Source organism: Danio aesculapii, chromosome 19 (genome assembly GCF_903798145.1).
Source record: "Danio aesculapii chromosome 19, fDanAes4.1, whole genome shotgun sequence".
In the NCBI taxonomy this organism is placed as follows: Eukaryota; Metazoa; Chordata; class Actinopteri; order Cypriniformes; family Danionidae; genus Danio; species Danio aesculapii.
The window spans coordinates 4,745,675-4,773,289 of NC_079453.1; the positions used below are offsets into that span (position 1 = coordinate 4,745,675).

Genomic DNA, 27,615 nt, shown 5'->3' on the forward strand with positions numbered 1-27,615 from the left:
TTAAGCAATTAGTTGATTTAATAAAGTGAGTAAAGTTTTTCCTTTTAAAGCGATTTGATTTTATATAAAAAAACAAGTAAACCAGTTGCTTTTAAAGTGGTTAGTTGACTTTACCTAATAAAGTGAGTAAACTTGTTTCTTTTAAATCGATTAGTTGAGTATATCTAAAAAGTGAGTAAACCTGTTGCTTTTATAGCGATTGGTTGAGTTGACTTAAAAAGTAAGTAAACCTGTTTCTTTTAAAGCAATTAGTTGACTTTATCTAAAAAGTGAGTAAACTTGCTGGTTTTATAGCGATTTGTTGACTTTACGTAATAAAGCGAGTAAAACATTTTCTTTTACAGTGATTAGTTGAGTTTACCTAAAAAGTGAATAAACCTGTTGGTTTTATAGTGATTAGTTGGCTTTACTTAATAAAGTGAGTAAACCTGTTGCTTTTATATCGATTAGTTGACTTACATGTGAGTAAACTTGTTTCTTTTAAAACGATTAGTTGAGTTTACTTAATAAAGTGAGTAAATCTGTTGCTTTTATAGCGATTAGTTGAGTTGACTTAAAAAGTGAGTAAACCTGTTTCTTTTAAAGCAATTAGTTGATTATCTAAAAAGTCAGTAAACTTGTTGGTTTTATAGCAATTAGTTGACTTAATAAAGTGAGTAAAGTTTTTTTCTTTTAAAGCGATTAGTTGAGTTCATCTAAAACTTAAAGTGTGTAAACCAGTTGCGTTTAAAATGATTCTTTGATTTTAGATAAAAAGGCAAGTAAACCAGTTGCTTTTAAAGTGATTAGTTGACTTTACCTAATAAAGTGAATAAACTTGTTTCTTTTTAAATCGATTAGTGGAGTATATCTAAAAAGTGAGTAAACCTGTTGCTTTTATAGCGATTAGTTGAGTTTATCTAAAAAGTGAGTGAACTTGTTGGTTTTATAGTGAATGTTAACTTAACTTAATAAAGTGAGTAAACCTGTTGCTTTTATATCGTTGACTTACAAAGTGAGTAAACTTGCTTCTTTTAAAACGAATAGTTGAGTTTACTTAATAAAGTGAGTAATCTATTGCTTTTATAGCGATTAGTTGAGTTGACTTAAAAAATGAGTAAACCTGTTTCTTTTAAATCGATTAGTTGAGTTCATCTAAAAAGTCGGTAAACTTGTTGGTTTCATAGCGATTATTTGACTTTACTTAATAAAGTGAGTAATCCAGTTTCTTTTAAAGAGATTAGCTGACTTTATCTAAAAAGTCAGTAAACTTGTTGGTTTTATAGAAATTAGTTTTCTTTTACCTAATAAAGTGAATAAAATTGTTTCTTTTAAATCGATTAGTTGAGTTGACTGAAAAAGTGAGTAAACCTGTTGCTTTTAAAGTGATTAGTTGAGTTGACTTAAAAAATGAGTAAACCTGTTGCTTTTAACGTGATTAGTTGAGTTGACTTAAAAAGTGAGTAAACCTGTTGCTTTTAAAGTGATTAGTTGAGTTGACTTAAAAAATGAGTAAACCTGTTGCTTTTAACGTGATTAGTTGAGTTGACTTAAAAAGTGAGTAAACCTGTTGCTTTTAAAGTGATTAGTTGAGTTGACTTAAAAAATGAGTAAACCTGTTGCTTTTAACGTGATTAGTTGAGTTGACTTAAAAAGTGAGTAAACCCATTGCATTTAAAAAGATTAGCTAACTTTACTGTAAAAGGTGAGTAAACCTGTTGCTTTTAAAGTGATTAATTGACTTTATTTTAAAAAGTGAGTAAACCTGTTGCTTTTAAAGCGATTAGTTGATTTTACTGAAAAAGGTGAGTAAGCCTGTGTTGCTTTTAAAGAGATTAATTGACTTTACCATTAAATGCTGAGTAAATGTGGACAAAATGTTAATTTTGGATGAACTATCATTTGACACTAACATGAAAGCCAGCAAACATGTTAACGCATCACTTTCCTCAAAATCTCCAGCTCCAAAATGGATATGGCTTTATTTCCCAAAGAGCTGCATGGTGTATAAAAAAAGTGAAACGGTGAATTAGAATGAAATGCTTTTTTTCTGTTTTGTTCCTCAGCTGCTTTGGAAGGTCTGTGTTCTGCGTCTGTCATCTTCCATTACCCAGGAGGCACTGCAGGGAAGAGCGGAGCCCGCAAGCCTGGCGTCTCCTCTGCTGCAGACGCTGGAAAGAGACATAGACCTGGTCAGTGCAGTCACTCACAAGCCTTTAAAGCTCACCAAAATAAATAAATAAATATTCATCATATTTCCATATTTGTGACTTGAGAGATTCTGGAGGTCAACTTTTAATTTTGGGTAATAAAATTAGTATAGACTTGCTTTGATTTATTCAAAATGCTACAATTAAAAAGGTTTTAAAACCAATGCACCATTAGGCCTGTAATTCAGTTTTATTTGACTTGGAAAATCCTATATTTAGTGAAGAAAAGCAAGGTTTTTGGTAACTCTTTACAATAAGGTTCATTAGTTAATGCATTTACTAACATGAACTAATCATGAACAACACTTGTACAGCATTTATTAATCATAATTGAACATTTACTAATGCATTATTAACATCCAAGTCCATGCTTGTTAACATTAGTTAATGCACAGTTAGTTAACATGACCTAACAATGATCATTAACTAAAGTTAACTAACATGAACAAATACTGTAGTAAATGTATTGTTCATTAGCCGCGTTTCCACTATCGCGCCTAAAGCGAGCGAGCCAGGGCGAGCCAAGGCCAGTCGCGTTTCCACTATCACTTCCGGGGCGTAATCTGGCCAAAGCGGGGCTTCCTTGGGGCCTTTTTCGGCCCGCCGAATACCTTGGGCCAAGGAGGGCCAACTGGGGCTTCGGGGCGGGGTTATGTACAAAGGCGGAGTTTTCCTGTCAGGTAAAGAGGAGACAAGATGCTTTCTTCCCTTAAATTTGTTTTGCTATCGCGCTTGATCAACTCACTAAGAAGAAGAAAAAATGGATAGCTCGGCTGCTCTTTTGCGCCTTGCAGCCAAAATCTGTGTTCGAAGTAAATGCCGCCGAACTCGAATGTCCTTATCCAGGGATCGCTGTCTGGCCTTACACCAACAGACCACAAACAGTAAAAAAGCAATCGCTTCGGTGTTCTCCATCTTCCAGCTCTCGTAGTGATGCCAGGTTGTGTTTGTGGTTATAATTTGAGTTTTTTGTTCCCGCTGAAGTGGGCGGGTTGTGTGACGGGTTGTGTGATGTTTGATTCGGGGGACGTTCTGGGGGCGGTGTTTGCGTGACGCGCTGCGAGCAACTAGCCCGACAGTGGAAACGCGACATGATTTCGGCCTCATTTCTCAACCTCCCGGGCTATTGGCCCGGCCTGGCCCGATTAAAGCCCTGGCTCACACTGGCCCGATAGTGGAAATGCGGCTAGTGTTTGTTCATGTTGGTAAATGCATTAATTAACATTAACTAATGAACCTTATTGTAAAGTGTGACCAGGTTTTCTTCTATGTTTTTCTTGACATCATGAATGAATGTGTAAGTGAATAAGCGGTTGGATGAATTGGGATGTCTTTTTCAGTGTTGTTTTTGCAGATACACCGAAATGTAATTTACTGTTTTTTCTTTAATGAAACCTCATTAGGAGGGAATCGTCATGATTTGTTCTACAGTAAAGAAAAAGCAGAAGTGTTTAGTCTAAACGAGAGCCATTATCTCTCATTTTCATTTGTAAGGGAAAGTCAATTATGCTGATTTAGAGCAGCCGAGCCAGAGATTATTCTACAGCAAAAGAGTCAATTTAGGTGTTTTTGCATAATTATATTTTCTCTTCTTTTCTTTCTGTTTTCTTTTCTTTTTTCTTTTCTTGAAAATTTTTTCTTTTTCTTTTCTTTTTAATTTCTCTTTACATTTTTTTTCTTTTCTTTAAATTTTTTTGTTCTTTTTTTCTTTTCTTTTTCCTTTCTTTTTACGTTTTTCCTGAAATTTAAACCCTGTAGTTTAGCCAGTCTTGCATTTTTCTTCCTTTTCTTTTATTTTCTTTTTCTCTCTTTTTTTCTTTTTATATTTTTCTTTTTTTGACTATTTTCTTTCTTTTCCATTTATTTTCTCTTTTCTTTTTTCTTTTTTTTTCTTTCTTTTTTCTTTTCCTTTTCTTTTTCTTTTATCTTTCTTTTTTCTTTTAAAATCTTTTAAATTTTTTTCTTTTAGATTTTTTTCTTTTTCATTTTTATTGTTTTTAATTTTCTTCTTTTTAATTTATTTCTTTTTGGTTTTTTTTTTTCTTTTTCTTTTCTTTTCTTTTCTTTTCTTTTCTTTTTTCTTTTTGATTTTATTCTTTTTCTTTTCTCTTTTCTTTTCTTTTCTTTTCTTTTCCCTTCCCTTTCTTTCATTCTGGTCTTCATTTCATTTTGTCTTATTCGTCATATTATTATTTTCATTTCAGCTATAGTTATTTATCTGTCATTTCAGTATTTTCATTTTTTTTCTTTTAATTATTTTACTTCTCTTTCCTCCTTTTTTTCTTTTATTATTTTTCTTACTATCTTTTTTTCTCTTTAATTGCATTTTAAGAGTTGCATTTTCCATATTTATTTGCTAATATTAACATACCTGCTTGAAAATGCATATTATAATAACATTACACATTAAGGTTACACCTTTTTTTTAATGATCCGTTTGTTGAATTTAAGTTACATTGCATCTACATGCCAACTAATTCTCATTAGATTATAAGTAGACTGTTAGGTTGGGGCTGGGGTTAGTGTAAGTTGACATGTACTTGTAAAGTTTCTTATAGTCAGTTAAATATCTGTTGAAGTAGCAGTATCAGCAGATATTAAGCAGACAGTCTACTAATACTCAAATGGACCATCAAAATAAAGTGCTACCCACATTGAGCAGATAATTCATTAACATGCTTTACTTTTTAATTGGTCACACTCAAAAGAAGACATTTTGAAGAATGTTGGAAACCGATGTCACTGAAATCCTCCCAAACTATAATAATTATAATTATAATTATAATTATAATTATAATAATGATGCAAAAATATGTGTTCAACCAAAGAAAGCAACTGAAATGGGTTTGGGATGCTCAGTAAATAATGATATAATTTTCATTTTGGCTTAACTGTCCCTATAAATATGAAATGACCAAATTATGGCATATGTGTATTTATCTAATCCAGTTTCATTCAAATATTTTAACTGTGACTTAATTGCCCAAATACCTTTAAATACATGGTTTCAGTCCAAACTAAAATACTGAATAATATTAAAATTCAGAAACAAGTAAAATCTGCTTTAGAGGTAATTAATATAACAGTGCTCCTTGGATATAAGGGATTTACAAAGATATATACAAAAATAATCACTCCAAGGCACTCGAAATTAAGTAAAAAAAGTTTAAAAACCTTTATTAAGATGGCTATTATTTAAAAAAATGTCCAAAACGCATAGAGTGCTATTTTTTAATATAATAACCATGTTATTAAAGGCTTTTTAAACTTTTTCACGTACTTTTCAAGTGCGTTTGATGATGTAATGAATAATATTGTTTTAAAGCTTGCATGCTGTTTCTTGTGTCTCTTAACAACCATTATTTATCATAAATCCATGAATTTTCAGTCCTGCTGCATGTCTACTCACCACTGACAGCTTTATTACAATACTGGTATATCAGCATCATAACAGAGCATTTATTTACCCTGAAATGTGCTGTACTAACACTGCTAACCATGACCTGCAGCTTGTGCCCAAGAGTGAACCAGGTTCTCTCTCTCTCTTTCCCCTCTCTGTCTGTTTATCTGTCTGTCTTCAGGCGCTCAAGAAGTTCTCATTGATCCAGGTACAGTAAAGCACACGTGGTACGAAGTAGCTGTAGCTCTTGTGTTGTGCTTGTGCATGAGTGCCGGTGTTTTGGTGGCGTTGTGTGTTTCTGATCTGACTGTGCATGAATCTCAATCTCTACATTTGATTCCAGATCAGGTTTTTATCTGATTTGTTTGTTGTTGCAATCATTAGATGAGGTGTTTGTGATTTTTGCTGTAGCTTTTGAGTTTATTGGGGATTCTCTAAAACATCCATTCAAAATAATTCAGTAGTTTAATGCTTTGATTAGCAAATTGTTTGGTGCTTTTGATTATAATGCCATACTGTTATCTTTTGGTTATTACCTATTATGTAGTATGATGAAATGCATCTGTTTGTGAATGTAAAATGTAGGGCTGCACAATATGTGTCAGCACTGATATTGCAATGTGTGCATTCACAAGTAACATTGCAAAGATTCGCAATAATAAGTCTGAATTATAGTTGACCAGAAGCTACAGAATTGTATTTTACACTGTAGAATCCAACAGTCAACTTTATCAAATTAAATGAGTGTAGTTAACTCAAAATTGACTGAAAGTTAATTCTACTCATTTGAAAAGAGTTTTGAACTCAGTGTTGAAGGTAATGATTTAATTAAATACCTCATGACTAGGCCCACACCGAATCTGCGCGTGCAGAAATCCGCAGATTTCTGTGTAAATGTGTGTAAATTTATATTTATTCAGTTTTTAAATTAATTTCAGTATAGTTATTGACTAATATGAAAATGTTCATATGATTTATTTACAATCCAGTTCGTAAAGTAATGTTTTCTAGTAGATATATTATATGATAGACTTGCTTTGTTTTCCAGATGGATTTGCATTGTAAACATTAAATAAAAGTTTAAAAGCTAATATTTTTATTTCATATATTAAGGTTTTAGTTATGATACTCCCAAAATCATTTCGCATAAATCCGCAGATTTTTATTTAAATTTTTTTTTTACAAAATTCTCCACAGAAGTAGCAAAAAATGTCTGCAGATTCTGTCTGGCCCTACTCATTACTTCAACTTAAATGAAGTAAGTTCACAATACTCAAATAGATTAGGTTTTTAACTCAAATGGTTTGAGTTGCCTTAACTCATTAGGTTTTACAGTACTTGGTTTGAGTTCTCTTCATTTATTAGGTTTTACTGTGCTCAAATTGCTTCGTTTACTCAAATGGTTTTAGTTCACAGTACTCATTAGGATTAGTTTTTAAACTTAAATGGTTTGGTGCAGTTTCCAAAAATGGCTTGAGTTACCTTAACTTTTTGGGTTTGATTTATGAAAAACAAAAACAATCTTACTTAGAATTTTTGTCCTGTGTCTAGTCCATTTCTGTACCTGAATGTTGTTAGAGTCGCCAGAAAACTGTCAAATAGAGGTATTCAAACTATCTTTGATCCTCTTTGATGATCTAACTATATCTGTATCATAATATTTATTGCACAAATATCACAATATTTTTTAATATTCTGCAGCCCTTGTAAAATGTCTGCAAAACATCAAATTCAATTCAGAAAACTGAGTGGTTAAATTTGCATAATGTTGAAATTGTTGAAAATAAAGTGTTTTTTGACTGTCAATCGATGCAAACCTATAGTAGAAAATCTTTAAACAAAGTCAGGAACGTTTATAACTTAATCAATTTAAGAATAATGGGTTTAAACGCGTCATAAATTGCTCAGATTTTAATGTACATTCAGAGTTCGTTTGTAGTTGTTCTACTAGATGTTTTCCCGCCACTAGAGGTCATTGTTTTGTTACCACAGTACCGTCGTCCCTCAACTGTTGAAGAAAATATTATATAATACACAGTTCTATGTAAAAGAAAGTTCTTTAAAGATATAATGCAATATAATCTAATAGAACAAGTTTTAATGGATCTCTCTCACAAGTTCGTAGGCCAGCGTACATTTGACCAAAGTACTGTTTGCAGTTGTTCTACTAGATATTTTCCCGCCACTAGAGGTCATTGTTTTGTTACCACAGTATCATCGTCCCTCAATTGTTGAAGAAAATATTATAAAATACAAAGTTTTGTCTTATAGAAAGTTCTTAAAAGATATAAAACAACACAATATAATCGAATAGAACAAGCATTAATGGATCTCTCTCACAAGTTCGTAGGCCAGCATACATTTGACCAAAGTGCTGTTTCAGAAACATGTTTCTGAACAATTCCACGGGCACAGATGGTTATTAGATGTTAATAAAAGATTATCCAGTGATGAATCGTTTTCAGTAAGACCAGGAGCATGGATTAATAGAGTAAACAAGGAGAATTTGTTCTGGTGTTTCATTAATAAACACCCTGAGAGCGTAGTTGCATTTTCTCATTTCCTAAACATAATTCTTGATGACTTTCATATTTAATTCAGGAGATTGCTCGCCAACTTCCAGGACTTGCATCAGACAAATAAGATCATTTAAATTATCTCAGAGTGTCAAAATTGTTATAATAAGGCACATGAATGGTTGTGCTACATAAGCATACACAGTACTGAAGCAGCTTTCTTGTGTTATTTGTTTTCTTCATGTAACATTTTTTTTCTCTTTTGTCTTTGTGTTCAGGTGCTTTGACGACCAATGGGATCAGTGCAGACACTAGCACTGAGATCGGCCGAGCCAAAAACTGCCTAAGTCAAGAGGACATCATTGAGAAATACAAGGAGGCAATTTCTTACTACGGCAAGGTAATTTTATTCATAGTTTTTTGACATACCTGAGATGATGGAGGATCAATTTTGTATTCTGGAAGCTGGTCTGTGTATCTCAAGGCTGACCAAAGATCAACAATCCAGTAATTTTATTAAGAAATTTAGCGTTTTTTAAAAATAATGCAGTGTAACTTAGAATGTAATTTATTATTGTGATGTAAATCTGATTTATTTTTTACCATTATTCCAGTCTTCAGTATCACACGATCTTACACAAAATTATTTATAATATACATAATTCTAATGAAGTCAGAATTAATAGCCCCCCTTTGAATTTTCTTTGTTTTTAATAATTTTTCCCAAAAAATGTTTAACAGAGCAAGGAAATTTTCACAGTATGTCTGATAATATTTTACCTTCTGGAGAAAGTCTTATTTGTTTAATTTCGGCTAGAATAAAAGCAGTTTTAATTAAAAAAAAAAAACATTTTTAGGTCAAAATTATTAGCCCCTTTAAGCTAATTTTTTTTGATAGTCTACAGAACATGCTATCTTTATACAATAACTTGCCTAATTACCCTAACCTGCCTAGTTAACCTAATTAACCTAGTTAAGCCTTTAAATGTCACTTTAAGCTGTATAGAAGTGTCTTGGAAAATATCTAGTAAAGTTTTATTTACTGTCATCATGGCAAAGATAAAACAAATCCGTTATTAAAGATGAGTTGTTAAAACTATTATGTTCAGAAATGTGTTGAAAACTCTTCTCTCCATTAAACAGAAATTGGGGCTAATATTGTAGGAGCGCTAATATTTCTGACTTCAACTGTATATATTTTTGTGGAAATACCAGGTTAAAAACCATATATTTAATTTTAAATAGTTGTTTTTTTTGTTGTTTATTGTTTTGATAATTATAATGTGTCCTTGTTCATGAAGTATTATTAGTAATAAAATAATTATAATATACTAAAGCATTTGTTCATTTTAGTTCAGGAAATTTCACCATTTCCCAATCAGTTATTAAAATATTTAATGGTTTTTCTAATAGCTAATGTGAAGTAACAATGAAAATCAGTGTTTGTAGTAACTAAAATGAACAAATACTGTATTAAATGTATTGATTATTGATATTTAATGCATTAAAAGCCATTTGTAGTAACTAACATTAGCAAATACTGTAAAATTTTATTGTTTATTGATCATAAACTCATTAAAAGCTGTTTGTAGTAACTAATATTAACAAATACTGTAAGAAATGTATTGATTATTGATATTTAATGCATTAAAAGCTGTTTGTAGAAACTAACATTTAATAAATATTGTAATAAATATATTGATTATTGATATTTAATGCCTTTAAAGCTGTTTGTAGTAACTAATATTAACAAATACTGTAAGAAATGTATTGATTATTGATATTTAATGCCTTTAAAGCTGTTTGTAGTAACTAATATTAACACATACTGTAAGAAATGTGTTTATTATTGATATTTAATGCATTAAAAGCTGTTCGTAGTAACTAACATTTAATAAATATTGTAATAAATATATTGATTATTGATATTTAATGCCTTAAAAGCTGTTTGTAGTAACTAATATTAACAAATACTGTAAGAAATGTATTGATTATTGATATTTAATGCATTAAAAGCTGTTTGTAGTAACTATTATTAACAAATAGTGTCATTACAGTACTGTAATTAATTATATACAATATTAAATAAACAAATCAGACTAAATGAGGCATACTCAAAGCTTTTGCAAAGTAATTTTAAAATAAAAAAGGCATTTAATTATTGAATATGTCTTCAAAAGTCTTGTATTACAGTGATTTTTACTCTTGTTCGGGGAGTTTTAAGCGCACGATTCCAGCTGTTCCTAAAACACTCTTTAACCATAGCAAAAGCACTTTAGCATGCTAGTTTCTCTGGGCTTATTGTTTTATTAAACACTCAAAGCTGTGTTTCATTATTCATCTACAGAGATTGCAGTCAGGCTTGGCTCGCTTTTAAGCAGGTGTTTTACCCAAAATTCTTTTTTGGATGTGCATCTCGCACTAAGCAACCCCTGGAGATGATTCTGGAATTAGCTGATCTTTTTGCATGCTGTGTTTTAAACTAGCCGTTTCTCACATTGCTTATATAAAGTAAAGTGTTTGACTGGAGCCTTGTGAATGGAGTTGCTCATTCTGAGTCTGTTTTTCCTCTTTCATCTACTCATTTCGGCCCCATCAGCGGTTCTGTTTGCTTCCAGCAGGGGGGGCTGCATACTTAATAATTCATTGATTTGAGTTTAGATTTTTTTTTTTATGATTTCACATCCTGAATAGAAGATGGACATACAGTGTGGACTTTCTTTGACCCCTTATGAACATGGATATTTTATTAAAAGTGATAGTTTACCCAAAAAGAAGATATACTCAGTATTTAATCACCCCTATGTGTTTTCCTAACCTTATTGTATGTTCTTTTTCTGTTAAACACAAAAGAAGATATTTTGAAGAATGCTCTATACCTGTAACCATTGACTTCCATTGTAGGAAAAGCAAATATTGTGGAAGTCAGTAGTTAAAATATCGTCTTTTGAGTTAACAGAAGAAAGAAACTCGTGGAACAGGCAAAGGGTGAGTAAATGATGACAGAAATGTAATTTTTGGATGAACTGTCTCTTTAAATACAGGGCTCTCATGGGTTATGGAATTTTTGGAATATCATGGAAATTTTTAAGACATTAAAAGTCAGGGAATTATTATTTTTTGTGTCTTAAATCATGGAATATCAGAGATTTATGTTTGCGATTTTTATATTTATGATTTTTGTCGCATTCAATTTTCTTTTCCATTGAACAAAATGTGTTTTTTCTATACTTTATTTTTTTTATATTCTGCTGTTTCACCTTTATAGTTAGGCTATTTTTTTCAGCTCCGCTTTATTCCTTTCATCTTCTTCAGTTGGGGATTGTTGGAAGTCAGATCTAAGGCTAACATACTAGGATAATCTTGATTTTCAGATATCAGAAAGACATACTCATGCAAGGACTTTTTGTTTTCATGACAAAAGTTTCCAGTGCGACAGAATGACAGTGACGGGACAAAAACACAGAAAATAATGAAATAAAACAAATAAAGATATACAATTTAACAAATGCATGTGCAGTATATTGCTTTGGCTTCAGAACAGCCACTTTAAAGACTGGAGGTTAAAAAATATTGACAGAAAAGTAAAATATGAAGCTTGTTAAACTACTATCGAGCTATAAAATATAGGGAAGGGGGCACTTCACAGCCACACACACACAAAAAAATGTCTGATGTAAATTATTCATTGTTGTTCTCATAGTATTATTATAGTATTGTTATATTGTAGTTTTTTCTTTTTTCTATTCATTAGATGTCATGGAAATTTTTAGTCAGGGAATTTGATATTTTGGTTGAAAGTTGGAACCCTGTAAATAGTATTCACACTTTATTTTAAGATACAATTTTCACCATTCATTCATTCATTCATTCATTCATTCATTCATTTTCTTTTTTGCTTAGTCCCTTTATTAATCAGGGGTCGCCACAGCGGAATGAACCGCCAACTTATCCAGTATATGTTTTACGCAGCGGATGCCTTTCCAACACTCGTACACTCTTGATCACACGCATGCAGTACGGCCAATTTAGCTTACCCAATTCACCTATAAAGCATCTCTTTGGACTTGTGGGGGAAAACGAAGCTCCCGAAGGAAACCCACGCCAACATGGAGAGAACTTATAAACTCCACACAGAAATGCCAACTGATCCAGCGACCTTCTTGCTGTGCGGTGACAGTGCTACCTACTGCGCCACCACACCGCCCAATTCTCGCCATTAATACTCTATAAACTATGACATTCACATCAATAAATGACTAATTATCAGCTTATTAATGGTTATTATGATAGTAGTTGGGTTTAGGTACAGTTTTGGGTAGGATCAGGGATGTGGAATAAGATCATGCAGGAAATGTACTTTTATAATGGCTAATAAATAGTTAATATCTTAATAATAGGAATGTAATAAGCTAGTTATTAGTGAGAATTTGTGCTTAAACTAAATTGCTACCTCTTTTTTTATATTATTATTATGATTATTTTCTATTTATTCTATAATATATTTCAATATTTGTTATACATTATAGCAGCAGTTCTCAACTGGTTTGGCCATGGGACCCACAGTTTTACATGATCATCAAGCCGCAACCCAAATTTTTAGGAACTTTAATATAATTTTAGGAATTATAATTAGTTTGTATTTATTTGTTAACATACACAAGTAGTGACAGATAAATCATGAGAAAATCACCGAGACTTACAAATAAACAATATTTTATTGCTGTCATTTAACAAAATGTATGCGCTTTTGTGATGCTCTCAGCTATTGGAGTCGTCTTTGAAAATAGTCCACAGGTTTGTCCTTGCAACAGAGATGTTTGGTTTCTAAATGTCATTTAAACTTACCACATATGACACACTGAGGTTTTAAGCCTTTTTTGTCGTCAATATATGAAAATCCATACTTTACATGTTCGGGGTCGTACTTGCGTTTCGACATATTTGTTGCTATAATTAATTGAAATTTCACATGCCAAACTGTACGGTTGTTGCACACACATTTCAAAATAAAAGTCCGGTATATGCAAAATAAGTTAAAAATTAAACTTTTGTTGTTTTATTTACCACACACTCCCCGATCCACAGAAAATGTTCCTAAAAGTGGGTCGCGACCCACCAGTTGAGAAACACTGCATTATAGTATACTTAATAAAAGGATTGTAATAAGCCACTAGTTATTAATGAGAATTGGTGCTTAAACTAAATTGTTACCTAATATATTTATTATTATTATTATTTAATTATTATTTAATTATTTTATGCAGTTATTTAGCAATATATATAAATATTTGTAAACTGTACAGTAAAATATTCTTAATAATATGAATGTAATAAGCCACTAGTTTTTGGTGACTAAATTGTTACCTAATTTATTTATTTATTTATTATTATTTTTTTTTCTATTTATATTTATTAGACATTATAGTATATTATAATAAAATTAAATAATTTAATGAACAGCCCAAAATAGCTCAGATGGGGCATTGATTAATTGCGTTCAAATTTTTTTGTTATCATAATTTTTTCCATAAATAATTGATGCGTAAATAAAGGCTTTAAACTGACAGCTCATAACTCAAGTGTAAACTAACCTCATGTTGTGTGTGTGTGTGTGTGTTTCAGTATAAGAGCGCTGGAGTGATTGAGCTGGAGGCCTGTATTAAAGCAGTGCGAGTTTTGGCCATTCAGAAACGAGCCATGGAGGCATCTGAGTTTCTCCAGAACGCTGTTTACATCAACCTGGGCCAGGTGAGCATTACAGCAAGTCCCTTTTTAAAAGCTTCTCATTAATGCACAGTTGTTCAGCATTTGTTTTTCTGTTTGTCAGCTGTCAGAAGAAGAGAAGATCCAGCGGTACAGTGTGCTGTCGGAGCTGTATGAGCTCATCGGTTTCCACCGTAAATCTGCTTTCTTTAAACGCGTTGCCGCCATGCAGTGTGTGGCTCCCACAATCCCTGAGCCAGGCTGGAAGGCCTGTTACAAACTCCTGCTGGAGACCCTGCCAGGATACAGCCTCTCGCTGGACCCCAAAGACTTCAGCAAAGGTAAAACTAGATGCTGTTCTAGGCCAGAGCTGTCACAATTCAGTCAAAATCGACATGCAAAAGGCACCTGCTGTCAATAGAAGTTTATTAGCTTGAAATCACTTTTTAAAGGGGACCTATTATGATCCTTTTTACAATATGTACAATAGGTCTCTGATGTGCCTACTGTATGTATGGGAAGTTTCATCTCAAAATACCACACAAAAGATTCAAGTTGTGCCATTTTGGTGACTGTCGCTTTAAATTCAAATGAGACTGTGCTCTTTTTAAAAGAAGGCGGAGCTACAAGCGCCTGTGTATCAGCATAGTGGCAGATTCAACACCGGACTCACGTTATCTGTGTGAGAAACTGAAAATGTCAAAAGAAGTCTCAAAAGAAGGTAGTCTATGGAGACTTCAGCATTCATTTGTGCATTCTGAAACTCAAAATTTATCCTCAGCCGTTAATAAAACAAAGGTGTTATTATCATATTAATTCATTTATTTTTTGAATTCATTGCTAAAGAACATTCAGACTAAAAAAAACCTGATTAACAGTTTCAGTCAATCCATCAACTGAAAATTAAATTAAATTAGCATAACTTTCAAACTTCTAAAAACCCATGGGCCCTGAATATTCGGACTTCAAATAAAACCTGATTATTTTATTCAGTCAACTGACTAATCAAACATCTAACTAACTAACTAACTAACTAACTAACTAACTAACTAACTAACTAACTAACTAACTAACTAACTAACTAACTAACTAACTAACTAACTAACAAGCTAACTGTTGAACAAACTAGCTAATTACAAACTATTGAACTAACCAAACAACCAACAAACTACCCATCTAATTAACTAACTATCGAACTAACACATGGCTTCCACCATAAATCTGCTAACTATCTAATTAACTAACTAGCAAACTAACAACTAACTAGCTAACTATCGAACTATCAAACCAACAAACTGACAAAAAATTACTATGAAAATATTACAAAAAATCTAATTTACTATCAAACGAACTAACTATCAAACAAATTATCACACTAACTAAAACATCCATCCATCCATCCATCCATCCATCCATCCATCCATCCATCCATCCATCCATCCATCCATCCATCCATCCATCCATCCATCCATCCATCCATCCATCCATCCATCCATCTAAATAACTTACTGTCTATTTCACTAACTATCTATCGAACGAATGAATGCACCAAATAAATAAATAAATAAATAAATAAATAAATATTAAACAAATTATTGAACTAACCAAACATATAAGTAACTAACTAACTAATTAACCAACTAACTAACAAAATAACCATTGAACGAACAAACTAACTAAATATTAAACGAATAATCTAACTAACTAACTAACTAACTAACTAACTAACTAACTAACTAACTAACTAACCAAATATCAAACTAACATAATATCCAACTAACTAATAAATGAACTATCTAACTAGCTAGCTAGCTAAATAACTAACTAACTAACTAACTAACTATCAAACAAATAATCAAATTAACCAAACAACTAACTAAGTAACTACCTAACTATCTAACTAACTAACCATATATCTAACTAACTAACTAACTAACTAACTAACTAACTAACTAACTAACTATCCATCGAACAAATTATCAAATTAAGCAAAAAATTAACTAACTAACTAACTAACTAGCGAGCTAGCTAGCTAGCTAGCTAACTAACTAACCAAATATCAAAATAACAAACTATTTAACAAACTACCTAAATATCTAACAAACTATCTAATTAACCATTGAACTAAATATCGAACAAATTATCTAACTAACTAACTAACTAACTAACTAACTAACTAACTAACTAACTAACTAACTAACTAACCAAATATCTTACTAACAAACTATCTAACAAACTCTTACTGTCGAATTGACTAACTAACTAAATATTTAACTAATTAAATAACTGTTGAACTATTGAAATAACCAAACAACTAACTAACTAACTAACTAACTAACTAACTAACTAACTAACTAACTAACTAACTAACTAACTAACTAACCAACTAACCAACTAACTAACTAACTAACTAACAATATTATTATATGTTATTCAGTTTAACCATCAGGCTTTTAAATATGCACTTACTGAATGAGCTGATTGAGGCAGACTCCCATTAACAATAAACAAAGAACTAATGTGCATGCGAGTCTGGAATAACAATGCTGTCTGTATGCTTTATGATGCCAGTGACGTACCAGGCAATGTCTCAAGGTTTTTCAACCTGTATAATGACATCATTCCCCCCTCCCCTTCACATTTGCTCTGTTAATTAGCTTAATGTTGTCATTTTTTTTTTTTATAAAAGAAAGCTATTACTGCGTTTTATTCCACAGTTGTCCCATCGACCCGATTTTTGCCGCTGTTTACTAACTTCTTTTACAATACAAGAGCAGAATATGAATAGTTTGAATTGCTCACTTTTCTTTAAATACCTCTGACTCATAAACTGCCTTTGGTTGATTTGTAATCCGACCAGGCAGCATTGAAGTAACCTCGTCTCTCTTTGTATGCTTACAGAAAAAAAAAGCGTTGTGTGTTTTGAAGGGCTCTTCTCAGGGGTGATATATATTCTAGTCTTTGTGTTGGAAAAACAGAACAGAGAAGAGATCTGACCCTGAGCGGGGATGTCAGGCTCAGAGGTGCATCACTTTAGGGTCCTTAACTATATTCTTTTTAATATGAAATCCTCTCAACCTATTGCTTGACTCAAACACACACACGCACACACACATGCATGGAATAATAAACGATGTTTAGCTTTAGAGGAAGACAGAGGGTCTGTCTGTATCCGTCAGGTTCCTGTGACTCTCATCAATCATTAATGTTCTTTAATGATGACATAAAACTGCAATCACAATGCTGCTTTAATTTGTATAATGTTTTACACACATTTTGGAGTGATACATGATAATATTTGGTTTGATAACATTTAATATAATAATAACATAGTTGAAGTCAGAATTATTAGCCCCCCGTTTGTTTATTTTTTTTTCTCCCAATTTCTGTTTAATCTTCAGAGCAGATTTTTTCAACACATTTCTAAACATAATAGTTTTAATAACTCATCTCTAATAACTGATTTATTTTATCTTTGCCATGATGACAGTAAATAATATTTAACTAGATATTTTTCAAGACACTTCTATACAGCTTAAAGTGACATTTAAAGGCTTAACTAGGTTAATTAGGTTAACTAAACTGAATTTTTTTTTTTTTCATAGATGATTCCTTGGATTTACTCAATTTTTTTACGTTAAATGGTTGTAAACAATTTATTTGGCTGAATTTAAACAAACAAATTAAGTTGAACATTGCTCAATTTAATTTGTTTGTTTAAATTCAACACAAATAAATTGTTTGCAACAGTTCTGCAGGAAACACTTTTTTCAGTGTAGGCAGGTTAGGGTAATTAGGCAAGTTATTGTATTCACCTTATTCTCCGCGTACGAGAGGGCGCAGCCATTTGAATCATTTTGGCACGAGGCTTCCGGTCTCATTCACTTCCATTCATTTTTAAACGTTAAAAACAGCTCGTTTTGCTGCTTGATGTTGCAAACTGATATTCTCTTATTATATTATTCTACTTTGTCTGTATTGTCATGCAAATACTTGTTTGTAGAGTAAGTAGTTTAACCGTTTTCTGCCGTTTATTATTCATAGTCATTTCTCCCATTGGCAGCTGAATCGGAAGTTCTAAAACAATCGCAAAAACAAGCGCACTTCCGCATTGAAGAATAAGGTCAATAACGATGGTTTGTTCTGACTATCGAAAAAAATATAGCTTAAAGGGGCTAATAATTTTGACCTCAAAATGGTATATATTATATCAAAATATATTATATTAAATTATATTATATTATATTATATTATATTATATTATATTATATTATATTATATTATATTGTAGTTTATTTTATTCATTTAATCTTTTTTTTATTTGAAAAGTAATAAATGCAAATCAGGTTACTTGAAAACATGCAGAAATCTATAGCAATGGTCTAAACTCTATTTAGAACACCTGTTCATACTGTTCATGTCTTTAAACCACTAAATCAGTGACGTAACTCAAATCTGCTAGTGAAGTGATGATGCGTAGGTTTCTCATTATTATTTATAGCAAAGTTTTCTTAACCTATGAGAAGACCCTGCTTCTTAATTATTCATGAGAGCACGTGCTTTCCGAAGACTAGGCTGACCTGCTGTGAGACCCATGACTGGGTAAGACCGCGTCCGGGCATGGCAAGCAGTATTTAGCCGTTCATGAAGGGTCGTAACGTTATATGTTTGTTTCCATGATCCACGGGGTTTGTTGCATGCTTTTCCCCACAATTCTGTCAGGGCTCATACAGCAAAGCTGTTAGTTTGCAGCAAACATTTTTGTCGGGAGAGCCGTTCAAAAATTGGAGGAGGACGGACTTTGTCTTTTATCAGTTGAGTTTGCTACCATTCAGACACATCACCGTGCTGCTGCGTTCGACTATGTTTAATATCTTCACATTACCAGCAGGATTAATGGTTGGAATAGACAAGGCAAGAGACCTGCTGTACTGCTATCCAATGTGTCTGCATTCAGACCCGGGGATTCAGGAGGAGAGAAGTCCTCATTTATAGCGTTTACATGACATGTGGTTACGTGTATATGAAATGACGATTAACAAATGTAGCAGGACATTAAATCTGTTTATTTTGCATTTTAACTATGTAAACTATAAAATCATGGGTCCCCTCACAGTTTGTGTCTCATTTTGTGAGCCAACTGACAACTGTTGTTCACTCCCCTCTATCTCCCCTGCTCTGCTGGCCACGCCCACTCCTCCCTCTGCTCGCAGCGCTCCACGCCCATCATGTAGCATTTTTTGAAAAATTTCTGAGGTAGACTTGAGCCGAAAGAAGGGGAGGGGCCTTCAATTTAGAATGCCATAGCAACTGCATAGCTACACCCTGGCAACTATTATGTTCTAAAAAAAATAATTTTAAACACTTTAGCAAGTGCATAGCAACATCTTGGCAACAACATACCAATGTTCCAAAGTTTATTTCAAACAGTTTAGCAAGTGCATCACAACACCTTGGCAGCAACCCAGAAAACACTCTCAAAAATTAATTTAGAATACCATAGCAATTGTATAGCAACACCTTGGCAACCACATGCCAATGTTAATTCATTTCAAACTCTTTAACAAGCACAGAGGAACCCCTATAATCTAGCAATGCTTTAAAAAACCCATTTAACACAATATTTTTTCAGCGTTGGTTCTATTAGTATTTCAGAGCCTGGAGAATGTTGTCGTGATTTTGAGAAATGTACGGCGATTAATCGTGCGTGAGACCAGCTGCATTTATTAAGCAACTAAGAATAGAGTCCGTTTTGATTTCACATTCACTATAAGCAAGATTTATAACCGCTGTCTGCACGCAGACCCTGCCGTTCCCTCATTCAGATATATTTAGTCTTTCCATATGATTATTCTGTATTCATTTCAGTCACAGCAGCAGATTTAATGTCCTTCTTTTGCATTAAACGCGGGATGCCATCGACAGCAGGAGGGCACCGAGACCCTTGGTGTGTGTCAGCCGAAGTTGAGGGTGACCCCGGCTTACCGAAGCTTTAAGTGAAAGAGAGAAGAGCGCCCGGGTCAATAGAGACACCATGGAGTGCAGAGAGAGAAGAGAAAATGGCTTTTTAATTGGCCTGGGAGTTCTCTAGCTCAGCTCTCTTTACAGAGAGAGAGAGAGAGAGAATATATCATCAAGCTCTGATTGATTGCGTTTAGCTCAGCCATTGTGCGCAGGGGATTTAGAAAGTCCAGTGAAAACACAAAAGACTGAACAGGGAAGTACAGCAGACCCCGGAGTACTGTAAAACCACTTCTCGGAGACTCAGAGGCCTGTTCGCTCCAAACGTTTTGATCCTGCAACCAAAGCTACGTGTATTATTTCAAGCTAAACACGTAGTGAAGAGGCTGCCTTATAACAGATCGCAGATAAATGTGCAACAGCTTTATGTAAATAGTCAAATTTGAACGGGGTGATTTTAAGCCGCATTCACACTAGAGCAGGGGTGGCGAACCTGTTTGGCATGATGAGCCAAAAAAAAAAGCCACACAACAGATGCGCAAACAACAGTATATCTGTCACAATAACTTATACACCTAATTATATAACGCAATAGTTTTCATAGATTTAAATTAGCCTACCTCATTTTACTTGACTCAGTGGGACACCTGACATTCCTTGGTTTCCACAATCTTTTTCAGGTCTGGCTCGTATTCAGTTGTGGCTACTCGTAGTAACTCTTTCACATGTGTGTCAGTAAGAACAGAGCGATGCTTTGATTTCACTAGTTTCAGTGTCGAAAAAAGTGATTCACAGACATAAGTCTGGCATATCAAGCAGAATGGCTTTCCATTTCTTTCAACAAAAAATATAAATCCTCCCATTCAGATAAAAATGTTCTGCGCTCATCTTCGTATTTACGCTTAGCTGTACGCTTTCCTGACTCTGCCATGACGATTGATATTAACGAACTGCACGTCACTCGTGTTGCGCCCCAATCACACGGGGCTTCAGTGTCAACCCTTGACTGAAGGCGTGTCTGAAGTTAGAGCTGAAACGATCGTCATAGAAGCGTCAGAAAATGAAATTCAGTCAGCAATAGGCCACTGTCTAGCAGGTGTATTTGCATACAGCGATCTGATTGGCTGACGCGTCCATTGGCGCTTGAAAAGTTGAGCTACTCCCAGCTTCTGCAGCGAGCAACGCTGAAGCCCCGTGTGAATGGGGCATTAGTCAATTGGTTAATGTATGTTTAATCGCGCGAGAGGTTGAGCCGCACAAGAGCAGTAAAAGAGCGCCTCGCGAGCCGCGGGTTCGCCACCCCTGCACTAGAGTGTGCACGTGCGAAATTCGTTGTATGGCGCTGCGAAAAGGGGTGGGACAAAAGAAAATGATTTGACATAGATAAAGCGAGTGATTGGTCCATATTTAAAATTTCTGTACAGAAATTATCACGATACTGGAATTCGGTACTTAATCGATACTAAAACATTAAAAACATCAATTTCCCGCTAATGTTTGAGCACTGTTGAGCGCGTTCTTAAACAGCGCTGATTTGCCATTGTGTTCAGGTGCTCAACAGAATTGACTGTGATTGGCAGTGAAGGTCATCAGTTCACCAAACTCACCGCTTTTTACTGAGTGAAGCCACAGATACAGGGACGCTGGAGCGTATCAAAGTCACGTCGATCAGCTGGTTTGTCTATAAGCTGACATACGAGTGATCCGCTGAGGAATCGCGGCTTTAAACCGATTCAATGTCCCTGTATCTGTGGTTACAGACAGTAAACGGCAATGAGTTTGGTGAACTGATAACCTTTCCAGCCAATCACAGTCATTTCTGTTGAGCATGTGAACACAATGGCAAATAAGAAGAACGTGCTCAACAGCGCTCAAATATTAGCAAGCTGTTTTTAAAATTTCAGAATTGATTGCTACCTAATTCCAGTATCGTGACAACCCTAGTACAGAGAGGTTACATTTTGATTGTCTATTGGTCTCATGCATTCACGTGACATGAAATCGAGGCTTACCAAACTTGAAGTTTTGAATTTCGCATAGGAAAAGTGCAGTGCGACCATGGCTTTAGGACTGCATGATATTGGAATAAACTGACATTATAATATTTTGTTTTTTTGCGATATACAGTCCATTCTGATTAATGGAGATATTTTTTTCAACACATTTCTAAACATAATAGTTTTAATAACTCATTTCAAATAACTGATTTCTTTTATCTTTGCCATGATGACAGTACATAACATTTTACTGGAAATATAACTCGGTTGATCCACCCTTAGCAGCAACATTTGCTATCAAGAGTTTTCAATAACCTTCAGTGAGTCTGTTAAAGTGCTGAGGAGGAATTTTGGCTCACTCATCTTCTTGTAATTCAGCCACATTAGAGGGTTTTCAAGCATGAAGAGGTCAATTTAGGTCATGCCACAGTATCTCAATTGGATTCAGATCGGGACTTTGACTAGGCCACTCCAAAGTCTTAATTTTGTTTTTCATGATTTCTTTTATCTTTGCCATGATAACGGTACATAACATGTTACTAAAAATACTGGATAACTTGGTTGATCCACCCTTAACAGCAACATTTGCAATCAAGAGTTTTCGATAATTTACAGTGAGTCTGTTAAGGTGCTGTGGAGGTTTTTGGCTCACTCATCTTCTTGTAATTCAGCCACATTAAAGGGTTTTCAGGCATGTAGAGGTAATTTTAGGTCATGCCACAGAATCTCAATTGGATTCAGGTCAGGACTTTGACTAGGCCCTTTGACTAGGAAGTCTTCATTTTGTTTTTCATTATTGCAGTTGTTGCTGCAAAGAATGGCCCAACCAGTTTTTAGGTTTAGGGGCAAACACTGTTTCACAAGGGGCTGTGTAGTTTTATATTTTGTTTTTCTTTAATAATAAAAAACTTAAATTCGAAACTACATGATATGTTGAGAACTCTCCGCTATATACTGAGTGTAACCACAGATACAGGGACACTGGAGCATTTCAAAGTCACGTTGATCAGCTTGTTTGTCTATAAGCGGACATAAGAGCGATCTGCTGATTAATCGCGGCTTTGAAATGCTTCAGTGTCCCTGTATCTGTGGCTTCACTCAGTAAACAGTGGTGAGTTCTGTGAGCTGATGACCTTCACAGCCAATCACAGTCATTTCTGTTGAGGATGTGAACACAATAGCAAATCAGTGCTGTTTAAGAATGTGCTTTACAGCGCTCAATGTTAGCTGGACATAGATGTACCGAATTCTAGTATCGTGACAATCGTAGTACAGAGAGGTCACTTTTTAATCGTCTATTGGTCTCACGCATTCACGTGACATGAAATCAGAGCTTAGAGTTCAACAAACTTAAAGTTTTGAATGCAGCGACATACAAAACTTGAGTTTCTGGTCTACTGCATTCGCATACAAAAAGTGCAGTGTGACCATGGCTTTAGGGCTGCATGATATTGGAATAAACTAACATTGCAAACACTTCATTTTTTTGTGATATACAGTCCAAATTACCCCCCCCCCCCCTGTATATATTTGTTTCCCCAATTTCTGTTTAACGTAGATACTTTTTTCAGCACGTTTCTAAACATAATAGTTTTAATAACTTATCTAATAACTGATTTCATTTATCTTTGTTATGATGACAGTACATAATATTTGACTAGATATTTTTCAAGATATTCAGCTTAAAGTGACATTTAAAGGCTTAACTAGGTTAATTAGGCAATTTGGGGTAATTTAGGCAAGTCATTGTGTATATATATGGTTTTTTCCATATTAAGTATTGCTTAAGGGGACTAATAATATTGATCTTAAAATTTAAAACCGCTTTTATTCTAGTCAAAATAAAACAAATCAGACTTTCTCCAGAAGAAAAAATATTATAGGAAATACTGTGAAAAATTCCTTGCTCTGTTAAACATCATTTGGGAAATATTTGAAAAAGGAAAAAAATAGGCTAATAATTTTGATTTCAACTGTATATTGCAATATGAATATAATTTTTTCAAGATGATTTAAATAGCTCTATTTGGGAAAATAAATATTTATTATTAAAATAATAATTTAAATGTTTTTTTTTTTTTGAGAACTTTGAACAGATTTGCTTTGTGGTAGGATAGAAACCTAACTAAAGGTGCAAGGATTTCAAGATGGCATATACAATGTTCACTATAGAAAAAGCCTAAAGTTAACTTAGGAGAATCGGTGGACATCCCCACACACTGTCTGCATGCAGCCTAGTCTTTGTTCATAATTTATATTTGGAGTTTCATGACCCCTGAAAACACAGAATCCTCTGTTTGTGTGCTTACACTTTTAGGATCGTGCAGGTTTATGCATAAGTCATGTGTTGGGATTGTTTTGGGACAGTCTTGGAACATACTACAACATCAATTTTGCATTTTGAATCCACAGGTCTGTTTGTTGCACACTGTTGCGTTTGCTAAATTCATTATTCAATTTTAAATTCACTTTTTTTGACCACTGCTAAAAATCACAAGCCGCTTCTTCTGCTGTGCAAAGGCTTGTTGGTTAATTGTAACTCAAAGACCTGCGTAAATCCTAGCAGGTTTCACTTGGGACACACTAAGTATCTAAGTCTCACATGGTGGATGGTATGCAAATAAGATGTGTGTGCAATTTTAAACGCATGGCAGCAGATCTCATTAAATTTGGTATTTTATAAAGCAAGTCGCATTTGGTTTATTTCTTGGAAAAATGGAGACATTTATACTCAAAATATACATTTAAGTCATCTTCCATTTAAGATGCATGTTTAAAACATCTTAAACTTTTAGAAGAACCAAATCTGTTCCTTGTTTGTGCACATTACATAATGGGAAATATTGTTTTTTTTTTTTTTTTTATAATTTGGCATATTCAATAACAAATGCTGGACCTAAAATGAACACACATCAAGCAGATGTGTAACAGCTGACTTCCATTGTATTTGTTTTTCCTACTATGGAAGTCAATGATTCCTGGTTTTAGCGTTCTTCAAAATATCTTCTTTAGGGTTCAACAAAATTTCTCATTTGAGGTGTGTAAATTGTGGTGTGAAAATGTTTGCCCCTTACTGATTTTTTTCTTTTTTTATGTTTGTTACATTTAATTATTTCAGATCATCAAACATTTAAATATTACTCAATGAGAACACAATTAAACACATAATGCAGTTTTTAAATGAAGGCTTTTTGTTATTTGGGGAAAACAGAATACAAAACTACAAACTGTAAATAGCCCTCTGTGAAAAAGTGTTTGCCCCCTAACCCTAATAATGGTTGGGTCCTAAACTCTATGGTTGGTCCACCCTTAGACCACTCACTTATCTTGTAATTCAGTCACATTATAGGGTTTTCAAGCTAAAACTGCCTGTTTAAGGTCATGCCACAGCATCTCAATTGGATTCAGGTCAGGACCTTGACTAGGCCACTCCAAATTCTTCATTTTGGATTTCTTGATCGCAGTTGATATTGCTAAGAGTGGCCCAACCAGTTTTTAGGTGTTAAGGCAAGCATTTTTTCATACAGAGCTTAGATGTTTTGGATTTTGTTTTCCCTTAGTCTTTACTTGTGTTATCTTTGACTGATATTTGATTATCTAAAACATTGAAGTGTGACAAAAATGCAAAAAAAAAGAAAGAAAAAGAAATCAGTAAGGGGGCCAACACTTTTTCATTTCACTGTAAATTTGCATTTTTAGGTGTTTTTTTTTTTTTTTTTTAACTATCCCTTTAATGCCATAGTTCAGCCAAAAAAAAGAAAAAAGAAAAAAAAGTTACTATTTACGCACCCTCAAGTGTTTCCAAGTGGTTTTTGCTCTCTTGAACACAAAAGAAAATGTTTTAACGAATGTTGGAAACTGTTGGCCATTCATACTAGGAAAAAATAATAATATAATGTACGATGTTCCTTTGTGTTCGACAGAAGAAAAAATCAAACAGGTTTTTATGATAACTCCGTTACAGCGCTGTGGAGATTTTTGACCCACTCATCTTGTTGTAATTCAGTCACATTGGAGGGTTTTCAAGCATAAACTGCCTGTTTGAGGTCATGCCACAGAATCTCAATTGGATTCAGGTCAGGACTTTAACTAGACCACTCCAAAGTTTAGAATATTCCTTAAATTACATAAGTTAAATGTGCAGTATTGATACTTTGTTACTCACAAGTGGTCTGATTTATAAATTTATTGTAGAAACCTTCCTAAAATTGAATGTACACCAATAATAAATGTAAATTTATTTATTATTGATTGTGGTTCATATGATGATTTAAAGTGGGTCTATTAAGTCGATATTTAGGTTTGTTTATTAATGTTTCCTTAGAATTTACTTACGGCTGTGTGCATTCTCCCATCAAGTTTGTTTTTTTATGATCGAAACTTTTGCTTGATAAGTTGCATATACTTGCATGGTTTTTGAGCATGCCTATTTAAGGTCATGCCATAACATCTCCATTGAATTCAGGTCAGGACTTTGACTTGGCCACTTCAAAGTTTTTATTTAGTTTTTCTTGACTGCAGTTTTTGCTAATGGCGGTCCAACCAGTTATTAGGTTTAGGGTCAAACACTTTTTCACACAGCATATAGTTTATATATAGGAAGTTTCTGCCCCAGTTTTATGTGTATGTTGTGTTTTTAAATGAGACGCCAGACTCGTTATTTGTTTTGTATTTTATATACATGACATGGTATAAAGACATTTTGGGATGTATAGAAATAAAAATATGTGCATGGAGACATACTGTAGCTAGCTTTAGGAGTATTGTAACATGCTGTTCTGGGTTCCTGATGAAAAGCATCAGACATGAAAGTTGTTGCAGTTTCAGGTTGCACCCTCTCTGCTGTAAAGCTTAGTGTGGATTTGCATGAATTGAGTGTAAGGTGAGTGTGAAATAGACGGTCATGTGAGTGTGATAAATCCTCACAATCATTCCAGAGCTGCTGGCACATTTTTTTTCAGGAGAAGCACAGTTTAGCTTCATTTCTCTCTCTCTCTCTCTTTTCTGTGACTTCCCTGATGGATGACTTTGTTACTCCACTGCCGGATGATGTAATTTAGGACTGTAAATTTGATAAGGTCTATCTGACAGTTTGAGCTGAAAAAGATGCTGTATGTACAAACAAAGCTTGACTGGGCTCGACCTTCTTGTCGCAATAATTCTTAAGATGAAGGGAGTGATGAACATGGGTTTTATAGACAGTAATATTCGCTCGCTGGCGTTTTGCATTTATTCACTGAAGTTTTATTGCGGCTTATAGGTGGCACGCAGTAATAATAAAAAAAATTTTTTTCTGCTTGTTCAAACTACTTATTAAAATTAGCTGAAATATCACAATTCTTGAGATTATTTAAAGTCCGCTTAATTGTTTTATGGTCAATCCACTTTATGGTTAATCCACCAAGTTAACTTAGTATGGGTAAAAAACAATTGCAGTGATATTTGGTTCTTCAGTCGTTTCTTTCTCCCTCCATTTGTTACACACACACTCAACTATTATATGTTAGGTCAAAAACCCTTAGTTTAATATTAACATCTAAAAGGACGTAACAATATGTTTTTGAAGATATCATCAACATTTATTCTAACTTTAAAAGTTATTCTTTGCTAAAACCATTCCAGAGAAGGCAGTATTTTTGTATTTTCACTTTGATTGCCACAGCCATAAACGATTTTGTTTTATTGAGACGGGGCAGGATTTATATTAATATTGGTAGCTTTTTTTGCCCCAAACCCTTGTTATTTTCTCATCTTGAAGTCTTAATTTTTGAAGGGAAAAGTTCTGAAATGCATAAACGTTAAGAAGTGCTGCAAGATTGACAAAAGTTTCACGTATATTTCAGATT

General features: G+C 33.7%; 1 protein-coding gene across 1 annotated transcript in view; it reads left to right on the forward strand.

Annotated features, from left to right (window-relative positions):
* trappc9 (trafficking protein particle complex subunit 9) overlaps positions 1 to 27,615 on the forward strand; it is a 63,531-nt gene that overhangs the window by 8,611 nt on the left and 27,305 nt on the right. Inside the window, 5 exon segments of the mRNA XM_056480212.1 lie at positions 2,046 to 2,171; positions 5,771 to 5,797; positions 8,384 to 8,505; positions 13,731 to 13,856; positions 13,936 to 14,152. Of these exon segments, the coding sequence (XP_056336187.1) occupies positions 2,046 to 2,171; positions 5,771 to 5,797; positions 8,384 to 8,505; positions 13,731 to 13,856; positions 13,936 to 14,152 (618 nt within the window).